This window comes from Herpailurus yagouaroundi, unplaced genomic scaffold (genome assembly GCF_014898765.1).
Source record: "Herpailurus yagouaroundi ecotype Mexico unplaced genomic scaffold, PumYag 193, whole genome shotgun sequence".
Lineage (NCBI taxonomy): Eukaryota > Metazoa > Chordata > Mammalia > Carnivora > Felidae > Herpailurus > Herpailurus yagouaroundi.
Window position 1 is genome coordinate 7,590,745 of NW_024412424.1, and position 26,363 is coordinate 7,617,107.

General features: G+C 41.8%; 1 protein-coding gene and 1 pseudogene across 1 annotated transcript in view; one reads left to right on the forward strand and one right to left on the reverse strand.

Annotated features, from left to right (window-relative positions):
- Positions 1-26,363, reverse strand: part of IP6K1 (inositol hexakisphosphate kinase 1) — a 59,028-nt gene that overhangs the window by 3,611 nt on the left and 29,054 nt on the right. Inside the window, exons 2-5 of the mRNA XM_040445385.1 lie at positions 18,244-18,594; positions 8,004-8,214; positions 3,325-3,506; positions 177-352 (exon numbers count right to left, since the gene is read on the reverse strand). Coding sequence (XP_040301319.1) covers positions 177-352; positions 3,325-3,506; positions 8,004-8,214; positions 18,244-18,466 — 792 coding nt within the window. The 5' untranslated portion in view covers positions 18,467-18,594. The remainder of the gene's footprint in view (positions 1-176; positions 353-3,324; positions 3,507-8,003; positions 8,215-18,243; positions 18,595-26,363) is intronic.
- Positions 8,265-14,806, forward strand: LOC121011270 (aminoacyl tRNA synthase complex-interacting multifunctional protein 2-like; annotated as a pseudogene).

Consider the following 26,363-nt stretch of genomic DNA (forward strand, 5'->3'; position numbering starts at 1 on the left):
GCTCAGGGAACATACCTATAAGGATGCACTCAGCATCCCGTGGGGCACTCACCCTCTCGGAGGAGATTCTGGACCACTGTGGGCCCGGAGGACACCTGGCATGGATAGCAGGCAGGCACATGTGCAACCCCAAACACGTGGGCGGCAGCAGCTAGGCTCTCACCAGGGCAACTCACCTGCATGCCACAGACCCTGACACCCAGTGTAGCTGACGTACTCTGCTCGCACTTCCTCATCTGCCGGGCCGCCTTCTCAGCTGATGCATCATCACCATGCTGCCGGGTGCCCATCTTCAGGTCCAGAACACAGGGGTACTTGAAGTGGTGCACCACGTTCTCAAGCAAGAGGAACTCTGGACCACGTCAAGGAGAGTAACAGCCACACTCACCATCAGCCCCAACCATGAAACCACAACCAAGTTTTTCTATAAAAGGGGGCATTCTCTTTAAATGTAATCTGTATTCACCTCACAAATTCTCAATTTGTGACCTATCAAATTATTGATAGGCACCACAGGCCTATCAATTATTTTCAAAAATGTTTCTACTGTGGCAAAATACACATAACAAAATTTACCATTTTAACTATTTTTTAAAAGTGTTTATTTAGTTTTGAGAGAGAGAGAACACACACGTGCAGTAGCTGGGGAGAGGCAGAGAGAGATGGGGACAGAGGACCTGAAGCAGGCTCTGCACTGATTGCAGACAGCCCGACTCAGGGCTCGAACTCACAAACTGTGTGATCATGACCTGAGCCGGAGTTGAACGCCTAACCGACTAAGCCGCCCAGGCACTGCCCGCACCCTCACCCCCGTGCCATTTTAACTACTTTTAACTTCACAGTTCAGTGGCATTAAGTACATTCACATTACTGTGCAACCACCATCACCCTTCATCTCTGGAACTTTTTTATGTTCCCAAACAGAAACCAGAAATTGTACCCACTACACACACTCCCATTCCTCTTCACATCCCCATGTCTGGGAACTGCCATTCCAGTTTCTGTCTCTATGAGTATGCCTACTCTAGATACTTCATATTTGTCTTTTTGTGTCTGGCTGTTTCAGAGCAAAATGTTTTCAAGTTTTAACCATGCTGTAGCATGTGACAAAATTTCATTCCTTTTTTATGGCTGAATAATTTTCCACGGTATGGATCTATGACAATCTGCTGATACCATCACATTTATTTTATTCTACTTTACTCTGTCTGGTAGGCATACACAAACTAAAGAAGGTCTGCCAGATTCATATGCATCCCTGGCACCGTAAGTAAACCAAGGCCCTGCTCAAGCCATACCGCATCCAGGCCTAAAAGAAATAGGGAAGATATCTTCACAGCACTATCACAAACACGAGAAATCAGGTTTACCACTTCCAAACAGGAATCTTAGGAAAAGATGGATTTAAATTTCTACCCTGTCAGGGCACTTGGGTAGCTCAGTTAAGCATCCGACTTCGGCTCAGGTCACAATCTCACAGTTCTTGAGTTCAAGCCCCACATTAGGCTGTGCACTGACAGTGCGGAGCCTGCTTGGGATTCTCTCCCTCTCCCTCTGCACCCTCCCACACTCTTCTATCTCAAAATAAATTAAAAAAAAAAAACAAACTTAAGTAAGTAAATAAGTAATACATTTCTATCCTGCCATTTACTGACTAAACTTCAAACCAGTGGACTATATACTTCAGCTTGTCCCTTAGTACTTTTAGGACCTTCTGCTCAAAATGCCTCTATGGTCCTGGGCGGCTGGTTTTATACCCATGTCCTCATTTAAATCTGTGGTCTGCAACCACCCTGGATAAAGGTACACAGGCTAGTCACAAGGCTGCCAAAAGTCATCAGGGCCCAAGCCTGGACCTCAGTTCCATACTGGAGGACCATGAAGCAACCACAGTCTTGGATGATAACATACTTGGCATTGCTCGATGATGCACATATTAACATCTGCTAATTCTTTAAAGAAGATCTACTAGAAAACCATTAAATTTGGCTATTAATTTCATCATCTGCAATAACTTATAAACAAATGACAATAAAACTTAAAAAGAGCTGCAGAAATATCTCACAGTGCCCGAGAGCATGGGCTCTTGAATCTTGCTTTGGCCTCTCATGGGCCTGGGCACAACACTTAACCCCCTTGGGCTTCCATCTCCTTATCTTTATTTATTAAAAAAAATTTTTTTAATGTTTGTTTTTGAGAGAGAGAGACACAGAGTGTGAGCAGGGGAGGGGCAGAGAGAGAGGGAAACATAGAATTCGAAGCAGGCTCCAGGCTCTGAACCGTCAGCACAGATGCGGGGCTCGAACTCACAAACCGTGAGGTCATGACCTGAGCCGAAGTCGGATGCTCAACCGACCGAGCCACCCAGGCGCCCACCCATCACCTCATCTTTAAACTGGCATCGTAACATTTTCTCCTTCAAAAGACTGTTATGAAAACTGAGTAAACAGGCCTCAACACACTCTCCTCAGTTTCTCAGTATTAGTCATTTACTGCCTACTGCTTCAGATAGTAACTGACCAGCAGAATTCCCATTTTATAATATTTCTTTGCGTTTCCATCTTAAAGACTATTATACGCTGTTCAGGTATGGTGTTTCTCTTTGGACAAAAAAAAAGTACCACTTTGTAATTATCTTTTGGGAGTGGAGAAATGTATGTGTGCATATGCACGTGTGCACACAAACGCAGATCCCTGATTCTAGACCTGCACTGACAAATCTGGTAGCCACTAGCCACATCTGGCAATTTGAATTTAAGTGAGTATAAAATTCTGTAACTCAGGCACAGCAGCCACATTTTGGTTACTCAATATGGCCAGTGGCTGCCATACTAAACAAAGATACAGATACTTCCATGGTCTCAGAAAGTTCTACCAAACAGCACTCTTCTAGACTGCCAAGTTGAAGCTTCAGGCTTACCAGCCCCAAAAGGCAGAAAAAAACATGTCAATAAAACAAAGAACGACAGGGGTGCCTGGGTGGCTCAGTCAGTTGGGCATCCAACTCTTGGTTTTGGCTCAGGCTGTGATCTCACGGTCTGTGAATTCAAGCCCCGAGTCCAGCTCTCACTGGCAGTGCAGAGCCTGCTTGGGACTCTCTCTCCATCTCTGCCCCTCCCCAACGTGTGCTTGCTCTCTCTCTCTCAGAATAAATAAACTTAAAAAAAAAAAAAAAAGAACGACAAAGAGCCTATGAAAAAGAGAGATGAGAACAAGTGGGGCTCCTGAACAGAGAGGGCCTGGTCATGGTACTAGAAGGTATCCTGACACAGGAGCTAGCCACGGTCGCAGCAAGGAACGCCGCTGAAGTAGTAACAAGGATACTGTACAGCTTTCGGTCCTTGGACTCCGAGCGCATGCGGCTCAGCTGCTGCTTGTGACAGCGCAGACTCCAGGGGTTATGGCTGATCTTCTCAGAACTCAGACCGCTGTTGCCATCCAGCATCTGGAAAGGGACGTCTGAGTGGCTGTGGAGCTCCACCTTCGGACTCTTTGCCTCCTGGGAGCTAAGAAGGAAGAACATAACACATTGCTGAAGGGGCTCAGACGAGTCACCCTCTGGGGTCTCAGTGCAAAGGGTGAAGGAGACCTGGATCAGACCTAATCTGCCACCCTGGTGGCACCAGACCCTGGTGACGGGTGACACAGGGACCCCAGATGCAAGAGTGCATAAAAGTGAGCAATAAGTAGTGTTTATACTTGTGTCTCTGAAAACTGTCTGAAAAATAACTCTTTGCACCAAATTACGTGATGAAGATACCACTCCGGATCCATTAGGAAGGCTATCACAAAAATAAACCAGAACAAGTGTTGTAGAGGATGTGGAGAAACTGGAACCCTCAAATATTGCTGGAGAGCATGTAAAATGGTATAACCGCTATGAAAAAGTCTGGCGGTTCCTCAAAAAGTTAAACGTACAATTATCATATATGACCCAGCAATTGCACTCTTTGGTATATACCTGAAAGAACTGAAAACAGAACTCAAATAGAAACTACACAAATATTTGCAGCATCATTACAATAAATAAGAGGTGAAGCAACCCAGGTGTCCATCAGTGGATAAATGGATAAACAAAACATGGTGTGCCCATACAATGGAGTGTCATTCAGCAATAAAAGGAATGGAATTCTGACGCATGCTATAACCTGGATGAACCCTGAAACATCCTGCTAAAGTGAAATAAGCCATACACAAAAGGAGAAATGCTGTATGATTCCACTCATCTGAGGGAACTGCACATTCACAGAAACAGAAAATAGAAAGGCAATTACCAGGGGCTGGGGGGAAGGGGAATGGAGAGTTATTTAACAGGTGTGGAGCTTCTGGCAGAGATAAAAAGGAGTTCTGAGAACGGACAGTAATGATTGCTGCACAACAGTGTGAATGTACTTAATACTACTGAACTATACACTGAAAAAAAGGTGAAAATGATACGTTGTTAGATGTACAATTAAAAAAAATACAAAAATTGACAAACGTGCAGTCACACACTTAACAAATATAGGGTGGAGCACGGGACACCACTGTCAAGAACACGAGTAACTATCATATTTCTGTCCACATCTACAACCAAATTTTTAATAAGATCTAAAGAAAGCATATGCTGACATTATACGCTTATGAATGTCTGTCTGCTTGTGTATCAACCTGGAAGAAAGAGGAAAACATCAAAGAAAAAAAGGCAGGATAGGCCCCAAAGAAACTTTCTCAGTGGACAAAGTTTGTGCCTGTGGAAGACATGAAGCCATTTCAGTAAGGGGATTTTATTTCTAAAATAAGTCAAACCACAAAGGGGTTTTATTGAGAAGGTGACTCCAACTGAAAATATTAGGACTTTACTACAACTTCCTTTTTCCCACCAACACAAAAATCTTTGAAGTAACTTGCAATGTTCCTTCACCATGCCAAGCCAAGCCAAGCACTGGAGAAGCCATGTGCGCTGCAAACGGCAGAGCAAGCCTGCAGCTCCGAGCAGAGGCAGAGCACTGCAGCAATATCAAATGCCACCGTCCTCCCCAGAACTTCTGGCCTCTCCTTTAACTGTAGATGGAGTAAGTCATGCAGAGTTGAGCTAGCCACTAGGGCTGGTGTGTACCAGAAATTGCTGACATTCGCCTGCAGGGTGATTGGACAGACTGGGTGAAATGGCTGAGAGACACGGGCAGAGCTCCCTTTCCCCTTTAACTGAAAGTAGAGGAGCCACCAATGCCTCTCAGTGTCAGAAAACTCTCATTTTCTTCTGGTGAGGGCATGGCTAAGGCCATTCATGGATGCTTTCTTTGTGATCCTCTTTAAGAAACAATAAGGCTTACTCATCTGCCAAGTAAACCCAAATAAGTCCTCTGTGCCCGCACGGGGCACCCATTCCTCCTGGCATTACCCTTGGTATTGTAGCTCTGGTCCTGGTGAAGAATAAGCTGCATTCCTAGAAGTGACTTAGTGCCTCTGAGAACGGGCCAGAGGTCTGGTCACTGCACACAGAGCTGTCACTTTCAGAGCAGAGCATTGAACCTGGACATGGGTAGACTTTGATGTTATTCTATGTTCATTGGCTTTTCACCAGATGACTCGAGAAGCAATTTCTGTACCTTTGGCAGACCAAAGAAAGCGCACTCTAAAGAGCTATTGAGAGAAAGGCTTCAATGCCAGCTATGGGCTTGAGGACTTGGGGAACATTCCTTGTCACATGAATGACTAAGCTTAGGTCCCACAATCATCAGTGAAGAGGAAGCCCCTTGGGGAATGAACAAGAAGCCCTGAAGAAGTGCTTCTGCAGACCAGAGTCTATTTTACACACACACACACACACACACACACACACACACACACACGAATATTACTCTATCAAAAAGAATGAAATCCTGCCATTTGCGATGACATGGATAAAGCTAGAATGTATTATACTAAGTAAAATAAGTCAATCAGAGAAAGACAAATACAATATGATTTCACTCACATGTGGAATTTAAGAAACAAAACAGATGAACGTATGGGAAGAGGGGGGAGACAAGAGAGGGAAACTAACCACAAGAGAGACTTGATGATAGAGAACAAACTGAAGGTTGATGGGCGGGGGCGGGGGCATGGGCTAGATGAGTGAGGGCACCTGTGATGATGAGCACTGGGTGTTGTAAGTGATGAATCACTGAAGTCTACTCCTGAAACCAATATTACACTGTATGTTAAATAACTAAAATCTAAACTAAAAAAAAAAAAAAAAAAAAAAAAGCTTAACTGGAGACCCTGCTTACTCAGAGTGAAGGCCTCTCCTCTCCAGAAATGCAGATCTGGCCCAGAGAGGAAACATCACACACTCAGCCAGAGTCTCGTGGGGTTCTGTGCTCCTCCATGTGAGTGTGTCCTCTTCCATCAATGGGAGTAAGGAGAGCCGGAACACTCTGGGCTCTTACTGCTTCAGGAACTAGGGTGCACAGCATGTGTTGCTCAACTGACCTGATGTCAGAGATAAACTAATGTGCTGCCACACGCATATAAGAAAAGTCCCAAATCTAACTTCTAAGTTGAGGCACAGATCTTATTCACTGAAACTTATTTTTAAGTGAAGTTAAATATACTTTAAAAAAAGGGTTTTTTTTTCAAGTAATCTCTATACCTAGTAACATGGGGCTCGAACTCACAATCCAGAGATCGAGTCGCATGCTCCACCCACTCAGCCAGACAGGTGCCCCCAAATTAAATATAAAGTAATTTAGTCATAGAATTTTGATTTTACCTTGTTTCAGGAAGCTCACATTATTTTTAGCTTACGTTAGTTTTATTAAAATTTTTTTTTTTTTTTTTTTTTTTTTTTACAACTCAGTGGTTTCTTTAGTATATTTATAAGGTTATAAAACTTCACCACTATCTAATTTTTAGGACACTTTCATTACCCCCAAAACAAACACTATCACCATTAGCAGTCACTTCCTATCCTCCTCTCCCCCTCAGCCCCTGGTATACCTTAACTTGCCTTCCTGTCTCATGCACTTGCCTATTCTGAACATTTTCTATATATGGAATCACATGTGTTTTTTTGTGACTGACTTCTTTCACTCAGCACTTTAGTTTTTGAAGTTCATCCCTGTCGTGGCTCATATAAGCATTCCATTCCTTTTTATCACTGGATAATATTCTATTATATGGATACACCACATTTATTTATCCATTCATTAGCTGATGGACACAGTTGTTTTCGTTTTTTGGCTGTTAGGAATAATTCAACTATAAACATCTGTTTACAAGTTTTGTGTCTGAATGTATTTTTCCAATTCTCTTGGTAAATACTCCTATTCCTAGGAGTAGCATTGATGGGGTTAGCTTTCTGAAGAATAATTATTTTTCCAGAGTGGCTGCACTATTTTACATTCCCATCAGCAATTTAAGAGGGTTCCAATTTCTCTAAATCTTCATCAACACTTTTATTGTCTGTCCTTTTGATGATAGCTACCCTATGAGAGTTCACATTTCTTGCATAAAATATCAAGAGAGACAATGCTTTATACACTATTTTCCTAATCTACAAGAAAAATAATTTCCAATGCAATAAACTAAATTTTAGTTGCAGGGAAAGGGTTAACAGCTGACCTCATAGAGGTCAAAGAACCTTGTACAGAACCCTTAAAGAACACTGGTCTGGATGGCCTCTCACTGCGCTTGGGCAGTCCTACAGGTCTGAAAGCAGGTGCAACCTCACCGTGGACCAAGGCATTTCGACCTTATGTGTGAGACACAACAAAGCTGGAGAGCACAGAGCATGGGGAGTCCTTGCTTCTGAAGGGCTGAGATCTTCACCATCACTCTCTCTTGACCAGCTACATCCATACACAGAAGGCAGCATCACTGGGGTGATGTGACACACTCAGGTGGTAGCCAAAGAATACCAGCCATCTTTCCCCAAGCTTGGGCCCTACTTCCCCATGTGTCAGGACTCTAGAGAGGTCTTGAGTGTTTGTAATGCCAGGACCAGTCATGCACCTTCACCCTGCTCACCACCCCCTTACCTCTCAGAGGTTTCAAGGGACAGGCTGGCTTTCTCTTCCTTGTGGTCACTGCCACTGCCTGACCGGTGCAGGCTCCGGCGGGAGTGTTTGCGCCGAGGTTGCTCCCGCTCTGGTGTGTCATCCTGCTCCACAGTCTCACTTTCCACATAAGGGTAGGCCACCAAGTTGATGTAACCATCACTGTCTCCCTCAAAACAGACAGACACCACGCCTGTTGAAAAAAAGGCAGCCAGTCAACAAATGTCTACACAGGCTGGGTCTATGCAGCACAGACTGCTGGCACTTGCCGTCTCACAGCACATCACCTGCCATGAACCAACTGAAGATCAATGTAGGAACAATGACCAACAGACCTCTTTCCAGAAGACAGCTGACCACTCACCCCAACTCTAAGTCTGCTACTTAACCTCTGATCGGGGGTTAATCTCTGTTTATTTCCCACTCTCCTCTGCAGCCCTCTGATTTTCAACGACTGACTCCTGTACCATTCAAAAGAACTGTGTTCACTGGAGACACCCACCCCTAACATGATTTAACCCTCTACTTATACAACTGCTCTGTGATACTGCCATTCCCTGTGTCATTTTCTTGCTCTGTTTCTCTCTGCCTGGCAGAGTCACCTAGAGACAAGACTTCTTCCAGCAAAACAGTCCCAAAAAGAAGTCTTCTGCCCACACTAAGCATTAGGCGATTCTAACCTCACCAGACAGAACTTCTGCCTCACCAAACCACCAGCATTCCTAAGTTGACACCTTTCTACCCTCCATGCTGTACTCAGGGAAAACAGCTTACCGTGTCCATTTTTTACCCAACAGGTTATCCGTTATTTCTTCTGAATCGTTAACAAAGGATTTAAAACACAATATCTAGAAACCTAACCCAAGGAGATTAAAACAAAAAACAAAAAACAAAAAAAAACAAAGTCCAGGCTGCCCTTTGTCTGACTTCCACATCTAACCTTCTGTCACTACATGTCTCCTTTACACTCCCGGTGTACAAAATTGGCTCCATAATCTGAACAAAAATGAGGCATTTATGAATAAGTCAATGTCAGACTAAGAATATCCTTCTCTTTGGTCCATTTCATCCTCATTCCCTAGGCCCTTTTAGAAAAAATTCCTTAAACTTGAAATTCTTTTTTCATACTTCCCACTATACTGCTCAAATGTATGCCACACTTCCATGGGCCTCGCATCTGTATCCTGGCTTGCTTTCATAGATAGCTACCTCTCCTGCAGGTTTTCACCTTTGTAACTTCTTGTCTTCACTAGAACCTCAACTGTTCCAGCTTGAATGCTCTCTGGTCTGCCAATCTTCTCTGTCTCCTGGGCTCCCCTTGTGCTCTGACCTAAAGTGTCCTCCAGGCCTGCCACACAGCTGTCACGCTGACCAGGGTGAAGGTTGAGGGTCATTCCTTCTATGGTCCTCTACTTCTCCCACTCTTGGTTTACTCCTTAGAGTGGAAGATGTCTTCAAAGTAGCTTTCTAAGAAAGGGCGTTCAGGAGGTCACTTTTGAGTCCTTTGCAGGATTTTATTCTGCTCTTACACTTGACTGACTGAAGACAAAATTCTATGTTGTCTGCAAATAAAGAGTTTTACTTCTTCCTTTCCAATTGGAACGCCTTTTTATTATTTCTATCTTGCCTAACCACACTGGCCAGAACCTCCAGGAAAATGTCAACTAGAAGTGGAGAGCATGAACATCCTTGTCTTATTCCTGATCTTGTGGGGCAAGGCAACTGTTTTGTCATTATGATGCTGGCTAGAGGTTTTTCATAGATGCCCTCAGGTTAAAGAACTGTCCTTCTATTCCCAGTTTGCTGCTGCTGTTGTTTTATCAAGAACACATGTTGGATATTGTTGAATGCTTTTTCTGCATCTGCTAAGATATAGATGGTTTTTCTTTTTTTAGATTATTTATATGACGAATTCCATTTAACCTTTGAATGTTAAACCTATCCTGTATTACTCAGATAAACCTTACCTGGTTATGATGCAGTGTCCTTTTAATACACTGTTCTAGTCAACCGACTAAAATTGTATTCAAATTTTTTACATCTAGGTTGGTGAGGGGCATTTATTTTCTCATAGTGGTCTTGCTGAATGAGTTGGGACATACTCTCTAATTTTTTTGGAAGAGTTTCTGTAGAACTACTATTTCTTAAATGTTTGGTAGAATTCACCTGAAGCTGTGTGGGCCTGGAGTTTTCTCTGCTAGAATGTGTTGAACTCCAATTTCAATTTATTTGATAGGACTATTCAGAGTCCCCATTTCTTCATGAAAATTTTCATAGCTTGTATCTTTCAAGAAATTGTCTCTTTCATCTAAGTTGTAGAATTTATTGGGATAAAGTTTCTCAAAATATTCTTTTATCTTTAAATATCAGTAGATCCTAGTGAAGACACATATATCATTTCTGATATTGGACATTTATGTCATCTCCTTTTCCTGACCAGTCTGGCTAGAGATGTTGTTCTCAAAGAATCAGCCTTTTGTCTTTGGTTTTCATTTATTTTCTTAATTTGGTTTTTGGTTTTCATTTATTTTTTTAATTTTTGCTCATTTTCATACTGAACTATCTTTTCCATACTGATTCACATTAATTTAGATATAGACCTATATTCTGGAAACTAATCCTTGGTCAGTTATATATGTGGTAAATATCTTTACTCATTTTCTCTAAAGGTGAATTTTAATAAACACAAGTTTTAAATTTTATATAGTCAAATATATCATTTGATCTTTTACGATTAGCTCTTTTCTGTCTTGAAGGCTCATCTAAAGCTATATTGGAAACCTTTCATTCTCTTCAGGTACATACTTTTGAGTACCCTGACAGACCACTGGCAGACACAGAGCATCATATCTGATATGGGGAGATATGGCTATGCTGTGGACAGGGCAGGAAGAAGTTCTACAAATAGTAGATGAAACTTGCCAATTAAACGAATCCTGCAATCTACTACTAGTTTAAGAAGAAAATATTTTTGATCCTGACATTATTTTTTACATCAGTACTCACACCTAGGTAGAATGCAGATGGGCAAATGAAAAATCAATGGTCTGATATAAGCCCCAATTTTCTTGGCAATTTTAAGACTAATTTCAATAGACACTAAAGATTACATTTGGTGGAGGTTTTGGTATTTTTAAAAAATATATTTTTAGAGGGGGCGCCTGGGTGGCGCAGTCGGTTAAGCGTCCGACTTCAGCCAGGTCACGATCTCGCGGTCCGTGAGTTCGAGCCCCGCGTCAGGCTCTGGGCTGATGGCTCAGAGCCTGGAGCCTGTTTCCGATTCTGTGTCTCCCTCTCTCTCTCTGCCCCTCCCCCGTTCATGCTCTGTCTCTCTCTGTCCCAAAAATAAATAAACGTTGAAAAAAATATTTAAAAAAAAAAAATATATATATATTTTTAGAAATTATAGTAAAAAAAATACATAAATTTATCATTGTAACCATTTTTTCCTAAATGTTTTATTTTTGAGAGAGAGAGACAGAACATGAGTGGGGGAAGGGCAGAGAGCGAGGGGAAACAGAATCTGAAGCAGGAGCCAGGTGCCAGCACAGAGCCCGACGCAGGGCTCGAACCCACAAACCATGAGATCATGACCTAAGCAGAAGTCGGATGCTTATCTGACTGAGCGACCCAGGTACCCCTCACTTTAACCATTTTTAAACATACAATTCAGTGGCATTAAGTGCATTCACAATGTTGTCTACCATTATCATTATCTAAATCCCAAACTTTCTCATCACTTCAAACAATTCTATACCCATTAAATAATAACTCCCCCTCTCCTCCTCACCCAAACCCAGGTAACCTCTAATCCACTTTGTCTCTTTACACACTTGCCTATTGTAGATATTCTATATAGGTGGAATCATGTAATTTCTGTCCTTTTGTGTCTGGCTTATTTCACTTAGCATAATGTTTCCAAGATTCATCCATGTTGTAGCATGTATCAGAACTTCATTTCTTTCTAAATCTGAATACTATTCCATTGTGAATACATATCCCAATTTGTTTATTGATACACTTACTGCTGACACATGGTTGTGAATATTGTGAATAATACTTCTGTGAATATTAGCTTTATGAGCATCAGTTTGAGTCCCTGATTTTAGTTCTTTTGGGTACACACCCAGCAGTGGAACTGCTGATCATATGGTAATTCTGTTTAACTTTTTGAGGAACTACCAAACTGTTTTCTGTAGTGGTTGCACCATTTGACATCCTTACCGGCAGTGTTCTATTTCTCCACATTCTTGCCAACTCTTACTTTCCTTTTTCTTGTTTTTAATTATTATAGCCATCCTAGTGTGCACGAATGGTATCTGATTTGTGGTTCTGATTTGCATTTTTAAAAATTTTATTTATTTTGAGAGAGCGCACGCAAGTGGGGAAGGGGCAGAGAGGGAGAGAGAGCGAACCCCAAGCAGGCTCTTCACCACCAGTGCAGAGCCTGATGCAGAGCTCAAACTCACTAACTCACAAAGTCACTAATCATGACCTGAGCTGAAGTCAGATGCTTAATTGACTGAGCCACCTGGGTGCCACCAATTTGCATTATCTTAATGACTAATGACATTGATGTGTTGTTGGTCATTTGTGTATCTTTTTCTGGAGACATGTGTATCCAAGTCCATTGTGCAATTTTGAATCCAATGGTTTGCTATTGTTTTTTTTTAAGTTTATTTATTTTGAAAGTGAGTGCATGAGAGCCAGCAGGGGAGGGGGAGGAGGAAGAGAGAGAGAGATAGAAAGAGATAGAGAAAGGGAAAGGGAAAGAGAAAGGGGGAGAGAGAGAGAGAGAGAGAGAGAGAGAGAGAGAGAGAGAATCTCAAGCAGACTCTACATTGTCAGTGCAGAACCTGACACGGGGCTGGAACCCACAAACTATGAGATTATGACCTGAGCCAAAAACAAGAGTTGGACACTTAACCGACTGAGCCACCTTGGAACCCTGCTACTGTTTTCAAAACAGAACCAGAAGAATATTACATTTGAAGGGATATTCTAGGACTACAAAACAAGAGAGAAGCCAGAATCAAATACATTGCTGTCTCTAAGTGGCTAAGAACAGTTGCAAATGCTTTATATGCAGCTTCAGCCACCAACTCATCCACACTCAACACATCCATGGCCAAACCTTCTGCTATAAATATGCCAAAATGAGATAGAGAACTATAAGCCCTGTTAGCTCAGAGTCCTTCTGATGCTAACGAAAAAAAAAAAATCTTAAAAGGGAGTCAAATCCTGGCTCCAGAGAAATGTTTTCTAAATCACAACCAACAGAACTGGGACAAGTTCAAACCTCCAGGTGGCTCCCAGGAAAGGACTGTCAGTAGTGGTTCAGTTTTTCCCCAACTTTTCTCAGACTGGGGAACAGAAGTCTTTAAAAGCCATAGCAAATCATTAGTATCTATTTTCTTTTCTCGAGCTGCATTTTCACTAGGTAAAATAAATATACTTTCTCAAATATACAATTAAACCAAAAATTGATCCTTTCTTATTAAGTCAAATGAAGCCCAATTTATCGAAAGAAAATTGAAGATATTATTGGTCCAATTAATATATATCAAAACCCAACAGTACAGGGTTTTTTTTTTTTAAATACATTTAATATTATAGAAAGTTACCAAAAATATAGAATTCCCATATACTCGCTTCCTCTAATGCTCCCGTGAGGCCAGTGTATCAGGTAAAGCCCTATCACAAAGTGACACATCTCTCCTTCTCTGGTTGCAGGCCATGTGCAGGAAGACTCTCTGACCCAACTCTTCAAGCTCTTGAATCCCATCAAGGTATTTTAAAATGTCTGTCTGAACTGAAAAGCTATGGTTAATGGTCACATCAAGATGACTGACATGTCAGATGTGGACTTGGATGTAACCAACACAATCCAAGCTGATGAGCCAACTGCTTTACTAACCAATGCAATGGACTTAAATTCCATGCTTGGAAAGGATTATGGAGCACTGAAAGACAAGGGCACTGAAAGATCATGATTAACACAAACCCCACCTCCCCCCACCCCCCTTGTGCTGTACTGCAGGGTCCTGTTCACTGTTCTCACGCATGCAGCAGTCAACAGCGAGCCCAATGTCTTATTGAGTGCTTTGGCAAGCACACCAAACCAGCCCCTCATGAGTATCACCTGGGGTTTATTCTAATTGGGAAGAATGTGCTGAAGATTAGAATGCAGTTCAGTATCCAAACGATGTGTCCCATCAAAGGAGAAAGAAACATTGCACATTTTTTCTTTTGTTTGGCCAGAAGCATAATGCTATAAATTTAACCCTTGTAAAAACCTGGGTAGATAATAGCTATTTTTCAGCTAAAAGAAGGAAGCAGTAAAGAAGAAGCCACTATGTGGGGGTACCTGGGTGGCTCAGTCGGTCAAAATCCAACTTTTGATTTTGGCTCAGGTCATGATCTCACAGTGGTGAGATCAAGCCTCATGTCAGGCTCTGTGCTGAGCATAGAGCCTACTTGAGACTCTCTCCCTCTCTCTCTGCTCCTCCCCTGCTCACATGCGCACACCCTCTTTCTCAAAAATAAATAAATAAATGAACATTTTTTATAAAGAAGCCGCCACTATGTTCCACTCCATGAAGGCTACTCTTGGGAAGAGCCCCTGGCTTGCTGGGAATGAACTCGCTTCAGCAGATGTTGTGCTGTGGTCTGTGTTCCAGCAGATGGAAGGCTGCAATATGATGGTGCCAGCCAACATGCAGAGATGGATAAGGGCCTGTGAAAACCTGGCCCCTTTTAACACTGCCCCCAAGCTCCTTAAGTGAATTTCAGTAATTGATTTTAGATTTTAAGAACAGTGCTGTTTCATATTGTTGATAAACTGACTTATTCTAAAATCATCAATACTGTCTTCATTTAAGCCAGTTGTTGAACATCAATAGAGCATATTAAAAAAAAATTGTTAAAAGTGAAATCATAATTTATAATTACCAAAACCAAGAAATGAACACTGACATAATAATATTAAGTAATCTGTATACTTTATTTGAATGTTGGCAGTTTTCCCCACTTATATTCTTTTTCTGGTTCAGGATTTCACTTCACATTGCATTTAGTCCTCCTCAGTCTCCTCCAATCTGATATAGTTTCTGTCTTTCTCTTTCATGACTTTGACACTTTTGAAGAATACTAACAGTTATTTTGTAGCATGTCCCTAAATTTGAATTTGCATTATATTTTCTCATGATTAGATTGATATCACTCATTTTAGGCAACAGAAATGATCTTGTGTCCTCCTCAGTTCTTATGTCAGAAGGTACAGGTCTTGTTACTGGTGATTTAACTTTGATCACTTGGTTAAGGTGAAGTCTGCCAGGTTTCTCCTTTGTAAAGTTATTATTTTTCCTATTGTAATTAATGAATATCCTATAGGGAGATACTTTGAGACTTTCTAAATATTCTGTTTCTTATAGTATGTTAGCCCACTCATTTTAGAATCAATCATGGTTCTTGCCGGGGACAATTATTTCTGTGTTGTGTGCCTAATGGTGACTTCTGTTTCCATCATTCCTTCTATATCTTTTAATTAAAAGGAATTACAATTCTATAAGGAAGAAATGTCCCTTCTCACCCATTTATCTATCAGTATGGAGTTAGGGATATTTTATTTCTCATATTCTAGATTTGGCCACTGGGATTCCCTGATATCGGCTCTTGTGTGCTTGTAAGATACACTCCCATCATTTTTGACCATTTCTTTACTTTTAGTTACCAGGGGATGCTCCAGGCTCATCTTTTATTTTCCTGCCCCAATTCAGAAACCAATCATTCCTCCAGGGAGTTCTGCTTCCCTTTACTGTAGGAATGGTATTTAGAAGGACCAAGATCTTGGCCCTATGATTGCTACTGGAGTATCATTGTTTTTAGGCCCTTTCAGCAGACAGATCTGGGAAATACATGTATAAATACTAACCCACACATACACATATATCTCTTTATTGCCAGGAACACAGGTGTTTTTAAAATTCAACCAAGCTAAGGAAAAATGCCAATAATATTCTGTGTTTTGGTAAGTTTCAAGAGGGATTTTTATGTATTTAGTATTACCAGCGGCAGTCATCAGGGGTTACCACATATAGTACCAAATATGAAGTTCTAGGCTTCTATATCCTTATGCAAAACTTTCCTTAATCCATTAGTCAAGTATTTATTAAGCATCTACTAGATGCCAGGCCCTGTAACAGTTTGGCCGTTCTTCAAAAAGTTAAACAGAATTACCATATGATCCAGCAGGTTCCACTCCTAGGTATGTACCCAAAAGAAATGAAAGCAGAGACTCAAACAAATGCTTATAAGCTAATATTAACAAAAGCATTATTCACAATAGTCCAAAGTGGGAACAACCCAGTGTCCGTCAACAGATAAGTGGATAAACAAAATGTGATATATATTCACAATGGGTATACAGCCATAAAAGGACATGAAGTTCTGAAACATGCTACAACATGGGTGAGTCTTGGAAACATTATGCTAAGTGAAATAAACCAGACACAAAAGGACAAAAAATTACATGATTCCACTTCTATGAAATATCTACAATAGGCAAATGTGTAAAGAGACAAAGTAGACTAGAGGTTACCTGGGTTCGGTGAGGTGGAAAGGGAGAGTTATTATTTAATGGATACAGAGTGGTTGTTTGAGGTGATGAGAAAGTTATGGAAGTAATGATAATGGTAGACAACATTGTGAATGTATTTAATGCCACTGAATTGTACATTTAAAAATGGTTAAATTTTATGTCATGTATATTTTGCCACAATAAAAAAAAATTATGGATTTTTTTAAATCATTTTTTAACCATTAGTAACATTAAAAAAAATTTTTTTTTATGTTTATTTATCATTTTTGAGAGACAGAGACAGAGTGTGAGTTGGGGATGGGCAGAGAGGAAACACAGAATCCAAAGCAGGCTCTGGGTTCCGAGCTGTTAGCACAGAGACCTATGTGGGGCACAAACCCACGAACAATGAAATCACGACCTGAGCCAAAGCCAGACGCCCAACCGACTGAGCCACCAAGGAGCCCCTGAATTAATTTTTCTAAACTGAGGATCTCTTGGGGAGCCTGGGTGGCTCAGTCAGTTGAGAACCAACTTCAGCTGATGTCATGATCTTGCAGTTCATGGGTTTGAGCCCCGCCTCAGGCTCTGTGCTGACAGCTCGGAGCCTGGAGACTGCTTTGGATTCTTGTCTCCCACTCTCTCTGCCTCTTCCCAACTCACGCATGTGCGCTCTCTCTCTCAAAAAATTAAACATTAAAAAAATTTTTTAAATAAAATAAATTGAGGATCCCTTAAGTAAATAATGACGTAAACATGACTAAATTCATAACAGCTTTGGGAAATTAAAAAGTAGAATCCAAGGAGCACCTGGGTGGCTCAGTCAGCTAAGCATCCAACTTCAACTCAGGTCATGATCTCGCAGTTTGCGAGTTCAAGCCCTGTATCAGGCTCTGTGCTGATAGCTCAGAGCCTGGATGCTTCAGATTCTGTGTCTCCCTCCCTCTCTGGCCCTCCCCTGCTCATGCTCTCTCTCTCTCTCTCAAAAATAAATAAACATTATAAAAAATTTTTTTTAAAAAGTAGAACACAAAAATATAACTTATCCATGGTGGGCAATGAAAACGTATAAACAGAGTAACAAAAATCAAATTTTAAAATAAAGTGACTTAATTCTGGTATATATTCATGGGGTTCTATTCTATAAAGTTAATTTACATTTTCAAACACTATTTTGCCTTCAAAAGTTAGGACTTTCAGACCTTCTCAATCCTTCTGTAAACTCCTTATCATCAATTCATTCCCCCAGCACAGACAAAGGCTCCACACAGCCTCCTTGCCAGCTGTCTCACTGCCTTGGCCTGGAAAGCATCCAACTCTTCCTGCTCCGGAACCAGAGAAGTACTGCCCCTCTCCTAGAGCATCCCAGCAAACAGGGGAAACCACCTTGCTAAGAGCATGCTCTTCACCAACAGTATTTAATGATGTGAATTCTTCCAGGTTTACCTATTGGTGAATTCAGATTTTCAAGATCTAAAGACTGTGCTGGTGCTTTCAGTCTCAAATTGTGCTTAACAAAGTGATTTAGTTTGAGACAAAAGAGACCTACAATCATATCACCTGGCCCACAACACAAGGAAAACTGAGCTGAAAACCTGCAAAAGCCCAAGGCTACTGCTCTCTCCAAACTGGCCAGTGACTGACCTTTGTATTCAGGGGTGAACTCCTTCATTTCGGGAGGGAGGGACTCATAGAACCGCTGCTCCCGGGAGATGAGAGGCTTGCACACAGTGTGGTCGTCGTAGCGCATCATGCTGCTGTGTCCGCCCACCTGGTGGATGAAGGGCTCCAGGAGGACTCCCCGGTCTCCGGCCCGACTTGCATTCTTGCCATACTGCCCCACTTCCATGGTTTGACAAACACACATTGCGTTGGGGGCCAGCTGCACACTGAGGGCAGAGGATGCAGCACATGGGCCACAAAAGGACAGCTAGGCAGAAGATCCTGGCAAACTGAAAGCCAACAGTCAGAGTCTGTTCAGCTTATTCTTCTTTCCTAACAGAAAGGAGAGAGGAAAAGAGGGAATCAAAACACCCGGCAAGCACAATTTTCCTACAGTTCAAAGAATATCTGCTCTATGAAAAGAATGGGATTCTGGGGGCACCTGGCTGGCTCAGTCAGTTGAGCATGTGACTTGATCTCGGGGTTATGAGTTTGAGCCCCACATTGGTCATAGACATTACTTTAAAAAAATAAAAAATAAAAATACAAAAAAAAAAAAAAAAAAAAGGGATTGTTTTGTTTCCTGCTATATATTCCCCCAAGCATGTACAACGCTGCCTGGTGCATGAGAGACAGGTGGTAAGTTTTTCTGAATGATACAACTTTGGTCTCCTCCATCCATTTTTTTTATGCACAGAAGCCCACATTCTCTTCCCTTCCTAGCTGTCATATACCCTCCATGTTCCCTATAGGATTTGATTTTAGAGCTGCAGTATGTTAACAGCCGTCAGAAAGGCAACTCTCCCTGCTTATTCCACATTCAAAGATAAGTGTTCAGGGAAAAAAACAGAAGGCAACACAAATTCATTGTGTTCAGACTTCTCACCATATCCAGTAATGGTAAGGGTCTCGGGTCTCTCACTGACTCAAGGAAGGGTTTTTGTCTGGGAAATCAGGTCACACTTTCCAACTTTTCTGTTGAAGGTGCCAAGGAGCAGCCAGGGAAAGTCATCCCTTGCTGAGTTGTAGAATCATAAAAAGGGTTTGCTTTTCCCAAAGAAATTCAGGCTTCTGATTTCTTCTACTTTAAATCTGTGGCCATCAATTTATAGCCATGTCTGGCACCACAGAGCTTGCCTTTCTGTCTGACTCTACACCAACCAGTGGGACAAGGAAAGGCCCTTTGTACTTAAATACCTACCCTGTAATGTCAATTTTCTCTCAAGAAAGTTAAAGTAATGGGGAACTTCCCTAGTACTGAATATATTTTGTGATTAGGAATGTAGCAGGCAAGACTACATCTGAAAGATCAAGATGAAAGAAGAAAAATTAAATATTTGTGAAAACAGGAATATGGCTTTACCTGCAAGAGATGAAATATTTTCTTCTGAACCTCATAACTTATGGGCATAATAGTCTACAGAAGAAAACTGCTGCAAAACTGCAGAAGTTCTTTTTTTTTTTTTTAATGTTTATTTTTGAGAGAGAAAGAGTGCTAGCGGGGGAGGTACAGAGAGAGAGGGGGACAGAGGATTCGAAGTGGGCTCTGTGCTGACAGCAGAGAGCCCAACACGGAGCTCGAACTCACAAATCCTGAGACCTCGACCTGAGCCGAAGTGGGGCGCTCAACCAACTGAACCACCCAGGCACCCCTCCAAAAGTTTCTGAATTCAAAGCTGCCCACAAGCTCTATTTCACAGCTATCAATAAAAATAAATGATTTTCCATTCCCCTAACTGATCAGCACCACTTCAATAAACACACACTTTTTTGCTTAGCTATCCACTTTCCACTCCTCCCTACCCCATGGAGTTCTCCACAGACTCCATTCTCCCAAACAGGAGTTGGGTGCACACCTCTATGGCTCCTAGGGTACCTGTGCCAACTATCTCAGCCATACATCACTGTACCTTCATCTACTTGTCTGTCACCACCACCAAACCATTCCCTTTTATCTCTAACTAGGGTCCAAAGCAGTACCTGGCACACAGGAAATGCTCAAAGACAGGTTTGTTGGAACAAATGAAGTGATTCCAGGAAGATGGCTGCAGGGAGTAAAAGCACCAAATGAAAACAGAAGGAGTCACACAGTGGTAGTGTTAAGTGGAGAAGCAGCTTGAAGGGCCTCTTCTCGAGGCTCCTGGAGGTGCCTACGGTGGCAGTGGACACAGCTTAGCACTGTCAATCAGCTCTTACCCTGGCTCAGTTGTTCACTGGGATTGCCCCCGTGGGGGACAGGGTACCCAGGAAGGTGCCAAACTTTCTATTCTGGGTCAGTGTGTGTCTGGGAAAGGAGAGGGATGGACAGTGCCAAATGCCCCGGAAGAGCTGGACTCAGAGATGCGTGCCCAGCTTTGCAACCCCCACAGGACAGAGAAGCACAAGTCCAACCTCCAGTCAGATCTAGACTTTTGATCTTTTGTTTCCACATGATAGACACATAAAATTATAGTACTGTTTTTGTGTTTCAAATATTTTCTTAGAAGTAAACATGTAAAACATTCCATATTTCTATGGCTTTGTTTGGCATTTCTTTTTAAATAAACCTAGAACCTAAAAAACTAAAGTGCCCAGAACTCTCCAGCCCTCGCTTACAAAGTGTGGAGCTGTGGGCAAGTCCCTTAACTGCAAATTTCCTCATCTCTAATTTGAAGACATGCCCACCGCTAACCCTGTGGGATATTCTGATGCAGGTGAAGGGGCCTGGGCTAGCCCTGCCTACTTCTAGCCTTGGAAGTACTAGAAAGAGAAACAGCTCAGACTAAAAACAATCAGAGGTTGCTCCTGAAGTCTGGTGTCCACGAAGGCCCACTGTGAAAACCATGGAATGAGAATGCTGTAGATGATGACGTCTTTCTCCACTATTTCCTTACTAACAGAATCCCAATCAGGTAGTCCACCTTCACGGGAATGTGAAACTGCATTCTAGTTAAGGGAGAATCTTGAACAGTAGTACTTCCTTCTGATCCTAAGAGACGGCTGATTTAGGAAAAGGGCATGTAACTTTTTTTTTTTTAATTTTTTTTTTTCAACATTTATTTATTTTTGGGACAGAGAGAGACAGAGCATGAACGGGGGAGGGGCAGAGAGAGAGGGAGACACAGAATCGGAAACAGGCTCCAGGCTCCGAGCCATCAGCCCAGAGCCTGACGCGGGGCTCGAACTCCCGGACCGCGAGATCGTGACCTGGCTGAAGTCGGACGCTTAACCGACTGCACCACCCAGGCGCCCCAAGGGCATGTAACTTCTAACCACGAGACATGAGGGGAAGTTGGCCAGGGGTCCTCTGGGAAAAGTTACCTTGCTCTTAAAGAACAAGAAGATGTCCCTTCACTTCCTCAAGATATTATTCTGTCTAGATGTGTATCTGAGACTACTGAAGCCAAGACACCTGGTGACCCTAAAAGATACTAGCCTAAAGACAAGGCCAACATGTTGAGCATGCAGCACAGAAGAATAGAAATCAGGGTCACTGATGTTGTCACTAAAGTACTGGATATCTTGTTATGTAACAAAAATAAATTTCCCTTTATGCTTTTAGCCAATCTCATTAGGGTTTTCTGCTACTTGTAGTCAAAACCATCCTAGATGAAGGGACAAAAAAAAAAGCATCAAAATCCCCAGATCTCCAGGTAATACACTTTGCACATTAAAGAAGTGTCTTCTGATAAGGAAACTTCCAACAACTGAAGAACAAGCCCTTCAGTGATGACAAAGGACAATCTTCCCAAGCTCCAAAAGGAAAAATGTAGCTTTATAATCTTTAAACTGTCAGGGGCGCCTGGGTGGCTCAGTCGGTTGAGTGTCTGACTTCGGCTCAGGTCATGATCTCTCAGGTCTGTGGGTTCGAGCCCCGCGTCGGGTTCTGTGCTGACAGCTAGGAGCCTGGAGCCTGCTTTGGATTCTGTGTCTCCCTCTCTCTCTCTCTGCCCCTCCCCAACTCATGCTTGCTCTCTCTCTCTCTGTCAAAAATAAATAAACATTTTATAATCTTTAAACTGTCCCCAAAGGCAGACAATCTGAATTATGTCTGGTCTATTAGGGCTGGCACGAAAATATTAAAAGAGAATCTGCCAAACACAAAATCCATTCTCTCATAAGTAGTAAGGAATCTACCCAAATAACCAAAATTAGCTTAGAACAGGCAAACCATAAAAGAAATTTATACTCCTGCCACGTCAGCCTCTACTGAGTACTAACATATCTGAAACTCCATTCACAACACAGACAGAACCTCCTCTTCCCCAGTGGTGCATTTGTCACCTGGAAAGTATCTGAAGGAAAGTGACGCCTAGGTTTATCCTCCACCCCACTCCAGAATTAACTACAGTCAGAGGCTTCTAGTACATCCCATTACAGTCTCAGTCCTTCTGTAGGTCATGACCTGACTGCAACGCCCAGTCAAGTAGTACCCTGGACACTCCTACCCCCAGCTATCACTGTCAAAGCCTTCTGTAGCTTTTTCCACAACACCATTGCCTTCAGCATCTTCAGCCTCATCAGCCCTCAGAGCTATTCAGTTGCCAATGCCATCAAGAGGATCATGGTCACCACAACATTCTGATCACGCAATGCAACATGGTCACTAGCACTAACATTCTGGGCATAATGACAGCCATCCTGAGGATCTTCCTGCATAATAAGACCAAGTAACCAAGTATGATGCAAACCAGTAAGATAGGAAGTACCTACCTTCTCCCTGTCATGACTTAAGAACCTGAGTAATCAGTATTATCAGAACACACCAAAGCAAGGCTGATGGAAAATAAAGTTTCTAAAAAAACAAATCAAAGTAAAACACACACCCAAGAAACCCCTCACTACTTCCAAATATCATCACACTGGAATCTGGGGAGAGGGAAGAGACACAAACAGTCTATAGCAGAAATCATGATCAGTGTTTTAAGCTCTGCTTCCCGAGTATCTGTTCTTTTTGATGAGACTTCACCCTTTCTGTGATGATTTGCTAGGATATTTGGTAAAGAAATCTTGTTTTTGAGAAGGAGCTTGTACTTTTTTTCTATTGAATAGTTTATAGCACTATGTATATTGGATTGAAAATTATTTTACTTTTAAATGTTTAAAAATAAGAAAATTCCCACAGCAGAGCCTGACACATTTCAGTATTTAGTAGTAAAGCTCCTTTCTAACAATCTTGAAAAATGGAAACTAATCAGGATTATCTAATATGGATGCATTACAGTAGACAAGACCACTGTGTGTTTATTACCAGGTCTGTTTTTATTGGGTTGTTTCCATTAGAGTCTGAATCAGGTCCTAAGGGAAAGGGAAAAAGTATACCACAAAGCTAGGCTTTGGTTTGCCAAAACAGATAGTTGGGACAAGATTAAGTTCTGGATTTGGCAAAATCTTTGTGACTGAAATTATATGACCCCGTAGATAACGCTTATGCCCAAAATACAAGATGTGGCTTGGATTCTTTTTTGTCTTATAAAAAAAACTGGGCCCCAACCAAAGGACCACTGGGACTTGACTTGTGGGGTTGCCTGCGATAGCTCCATGTCCTTCAACACCAACACCAGCCATGGGAGCAGAGCAGAGGTTTAATACTTATAAAGAGGGAGAAGCAGGTGTTCTTCACAAATGTGGACGCTGGACTAAGAGAGGCTAAAGTAACTGCAATTCTCTCCATATATTTTTGGTGACTGATGTTCAGAGAGGAAATAATGTAGTTTGAATCAGTTATTTTAGATCACTGGAAGTTTATATTAAAATGGTTAAAATTTTGTCAGTTTATGAATGGACTGCTCCCCCAGAGGTCAAGGGGTTCCACTGCTCTACCTATGAGTTTGTGTACCACCAGCTACTGTGCACCAGTCTGTTTGTTTGTCCTTCATTTGCTTTAAGACACTTTGGTTTCTGGGAATGCAAGCTGGTGCAGCCACTCTGGAAAACAGTATGGAGGTTCCTCAAAAAACTAAAAACAGAACTACCCTACGACCCAACAACTGCACTACTAGGCATTTATCCACGGGATACAGATGTGCTGTTTTGAAGGGACACATGCACCCCCATGTTTATAGCAGCACTATCAACAATAGCCAAAGTATGGAAAGAGCCCAAATGTCCATCGATGGATGAATGGATAAAGAAGATGTGGTATATATATACAATGGAGTATTACTTGGCAATCAAAAAGAATGAAATCTCGCCATTTACAACTACGTGGATGGAACTGGAGGGTATTATGCTTAAGTGAAATTAGAGAAAGACAAAAATCATATGACTTCACTCATATGAGGACTTTAAGAGACAAAACAGATGAACATAAGGGAAGGGAAACAAAAATAATATAAAAACAGGGAGGGGGACAAAACAGAAAAGACTCTTAAATAAGGAGAACAAACAGAGGGTTACTGGAGGGGTTGTGGGAGGGGGATGGGCTAAATGAGTAAGGGGCACTAAGGAATCTACTCCTGAAATCACTGTTGCACTATATGCTAACTAATTTGGATGTAAATTTTAAAAAATAAAAAAATTAAATTAAAAAAATTTTTAAAAAGACACTTTGGTTTCACATTTTACTGCATAAAATATGAAGGATCATATTCTTCTTTTAATGTTTATTCATTTTTGAGAGAGAGTGCGTGTGTAAGCAGGGGAGGGGCAGTAATAGAGGAGGACAGAGGATCCCAAGCAGGCTCTGCACTGACAGCAGAGAGCCCAATCTGGAGCTCAAACTCACAAACCACATGATCATGACCTGAGCCGAAGTTGGACACTTAACCAACTGAGCCACCCAGGCGCCCTGGGGAGGAGGATATTCTTTTTTTTTTTAATTTTTGTAATGTTTATTTATTTTTGAGATTAAGAGAGAGACAGAGCATGAGCGAGGAAGAGGCAAAGAGAGAAAGAGACACAGAATCTGAAGCAGGCTTTAGGCTGTGAGCTATCAGCACAGAGCCCGACACAGGACCTGAACCCACAGACTGTGAGATCATGATCTGAGCCGAAGTCGGACGCTCAACCGACTGAGCCACCCAGGCGCCCCTAAGGATATTTTTATTTATTTTTTTTTTAATTTTTTTTTCAACATTTATTTATTTTTGCGACAGAGAGAGACAGAGCATGAACGGGGGAGGGGCAGAGAGAGAGGGAGACACAGAATCAGAAACAGGCTCCAGGCTCCGAGCCATCAGCCCAGAGCCTGACGCGGGGCTTGAACTCCCGGACCGCGAGATCGTGACCTGGCTGAAGTCGGAGGCTTAACCGACTGCGCCACTTTCTTTCTTTAAAAAGAACTTGCTGAGACTGACTTTTTTTTTCCACTTGTGGACAGTAACAAACGGAAATAAATGTACACTGCAAAGATACTAATTACAATAGTTAGGTCTACCTTCTGGGTATAGAAACTAACTCCTTAAACACATAATTGAACTTCAAAATTAATTACATCTCTCTTCAAGTAAAATAAATTACAAGAGTACAAGTAAATGTACTCTTCAAGTACAATAAATGCTGCTAAAATTTGTATATTATAATTATTGTTTTCCTTAAAAAAAATTTTTTTTAACGTTTATTTATTTTTGAGACAGAGACAGACAGACCATGAACGAGGGAGGATCAGAGAGAGAGGGAGACACAGAATCCGAAACAGACTCCAGGCTCTGAGCTGTCAGCATAGAGCCCAACGCGGGGCTTGAACCCACGAATCGTGAGATCATGACCTGAGCCGAAGTCGGACGCTTAACCGACTGAGCCACCCAGGCGCACGTTGTTTTCCTTTTTTAAAGCAAAAGCACTTAGTGATGTAAAATGACTGTCAGATTTATTATAGTTTATAAATAAATAGGATACTTAATTTTATTAAAAAATTAAAATGGATAAACTGTGGTATATTCATTTTTTCTTAAATTTATTTATTTTGTGGGGGTGGGGGGAGGGAGTGTGTGAGCCTGCGAGCAGAAGAGGGGGAGAGAGAGAGAAGAGAGAGACTCCAAGGAGGCTCCACACTGTCAGCGCAGAGCCTAATGCGGGGCTTGATCTCAGGAACTGTGAGATCATGACCTGAGCAGAATCCAAGAGTCAGACACTTAACCTACTGAGCCACCCAGGAGCCCCTGTGGAATATTCATTTGATG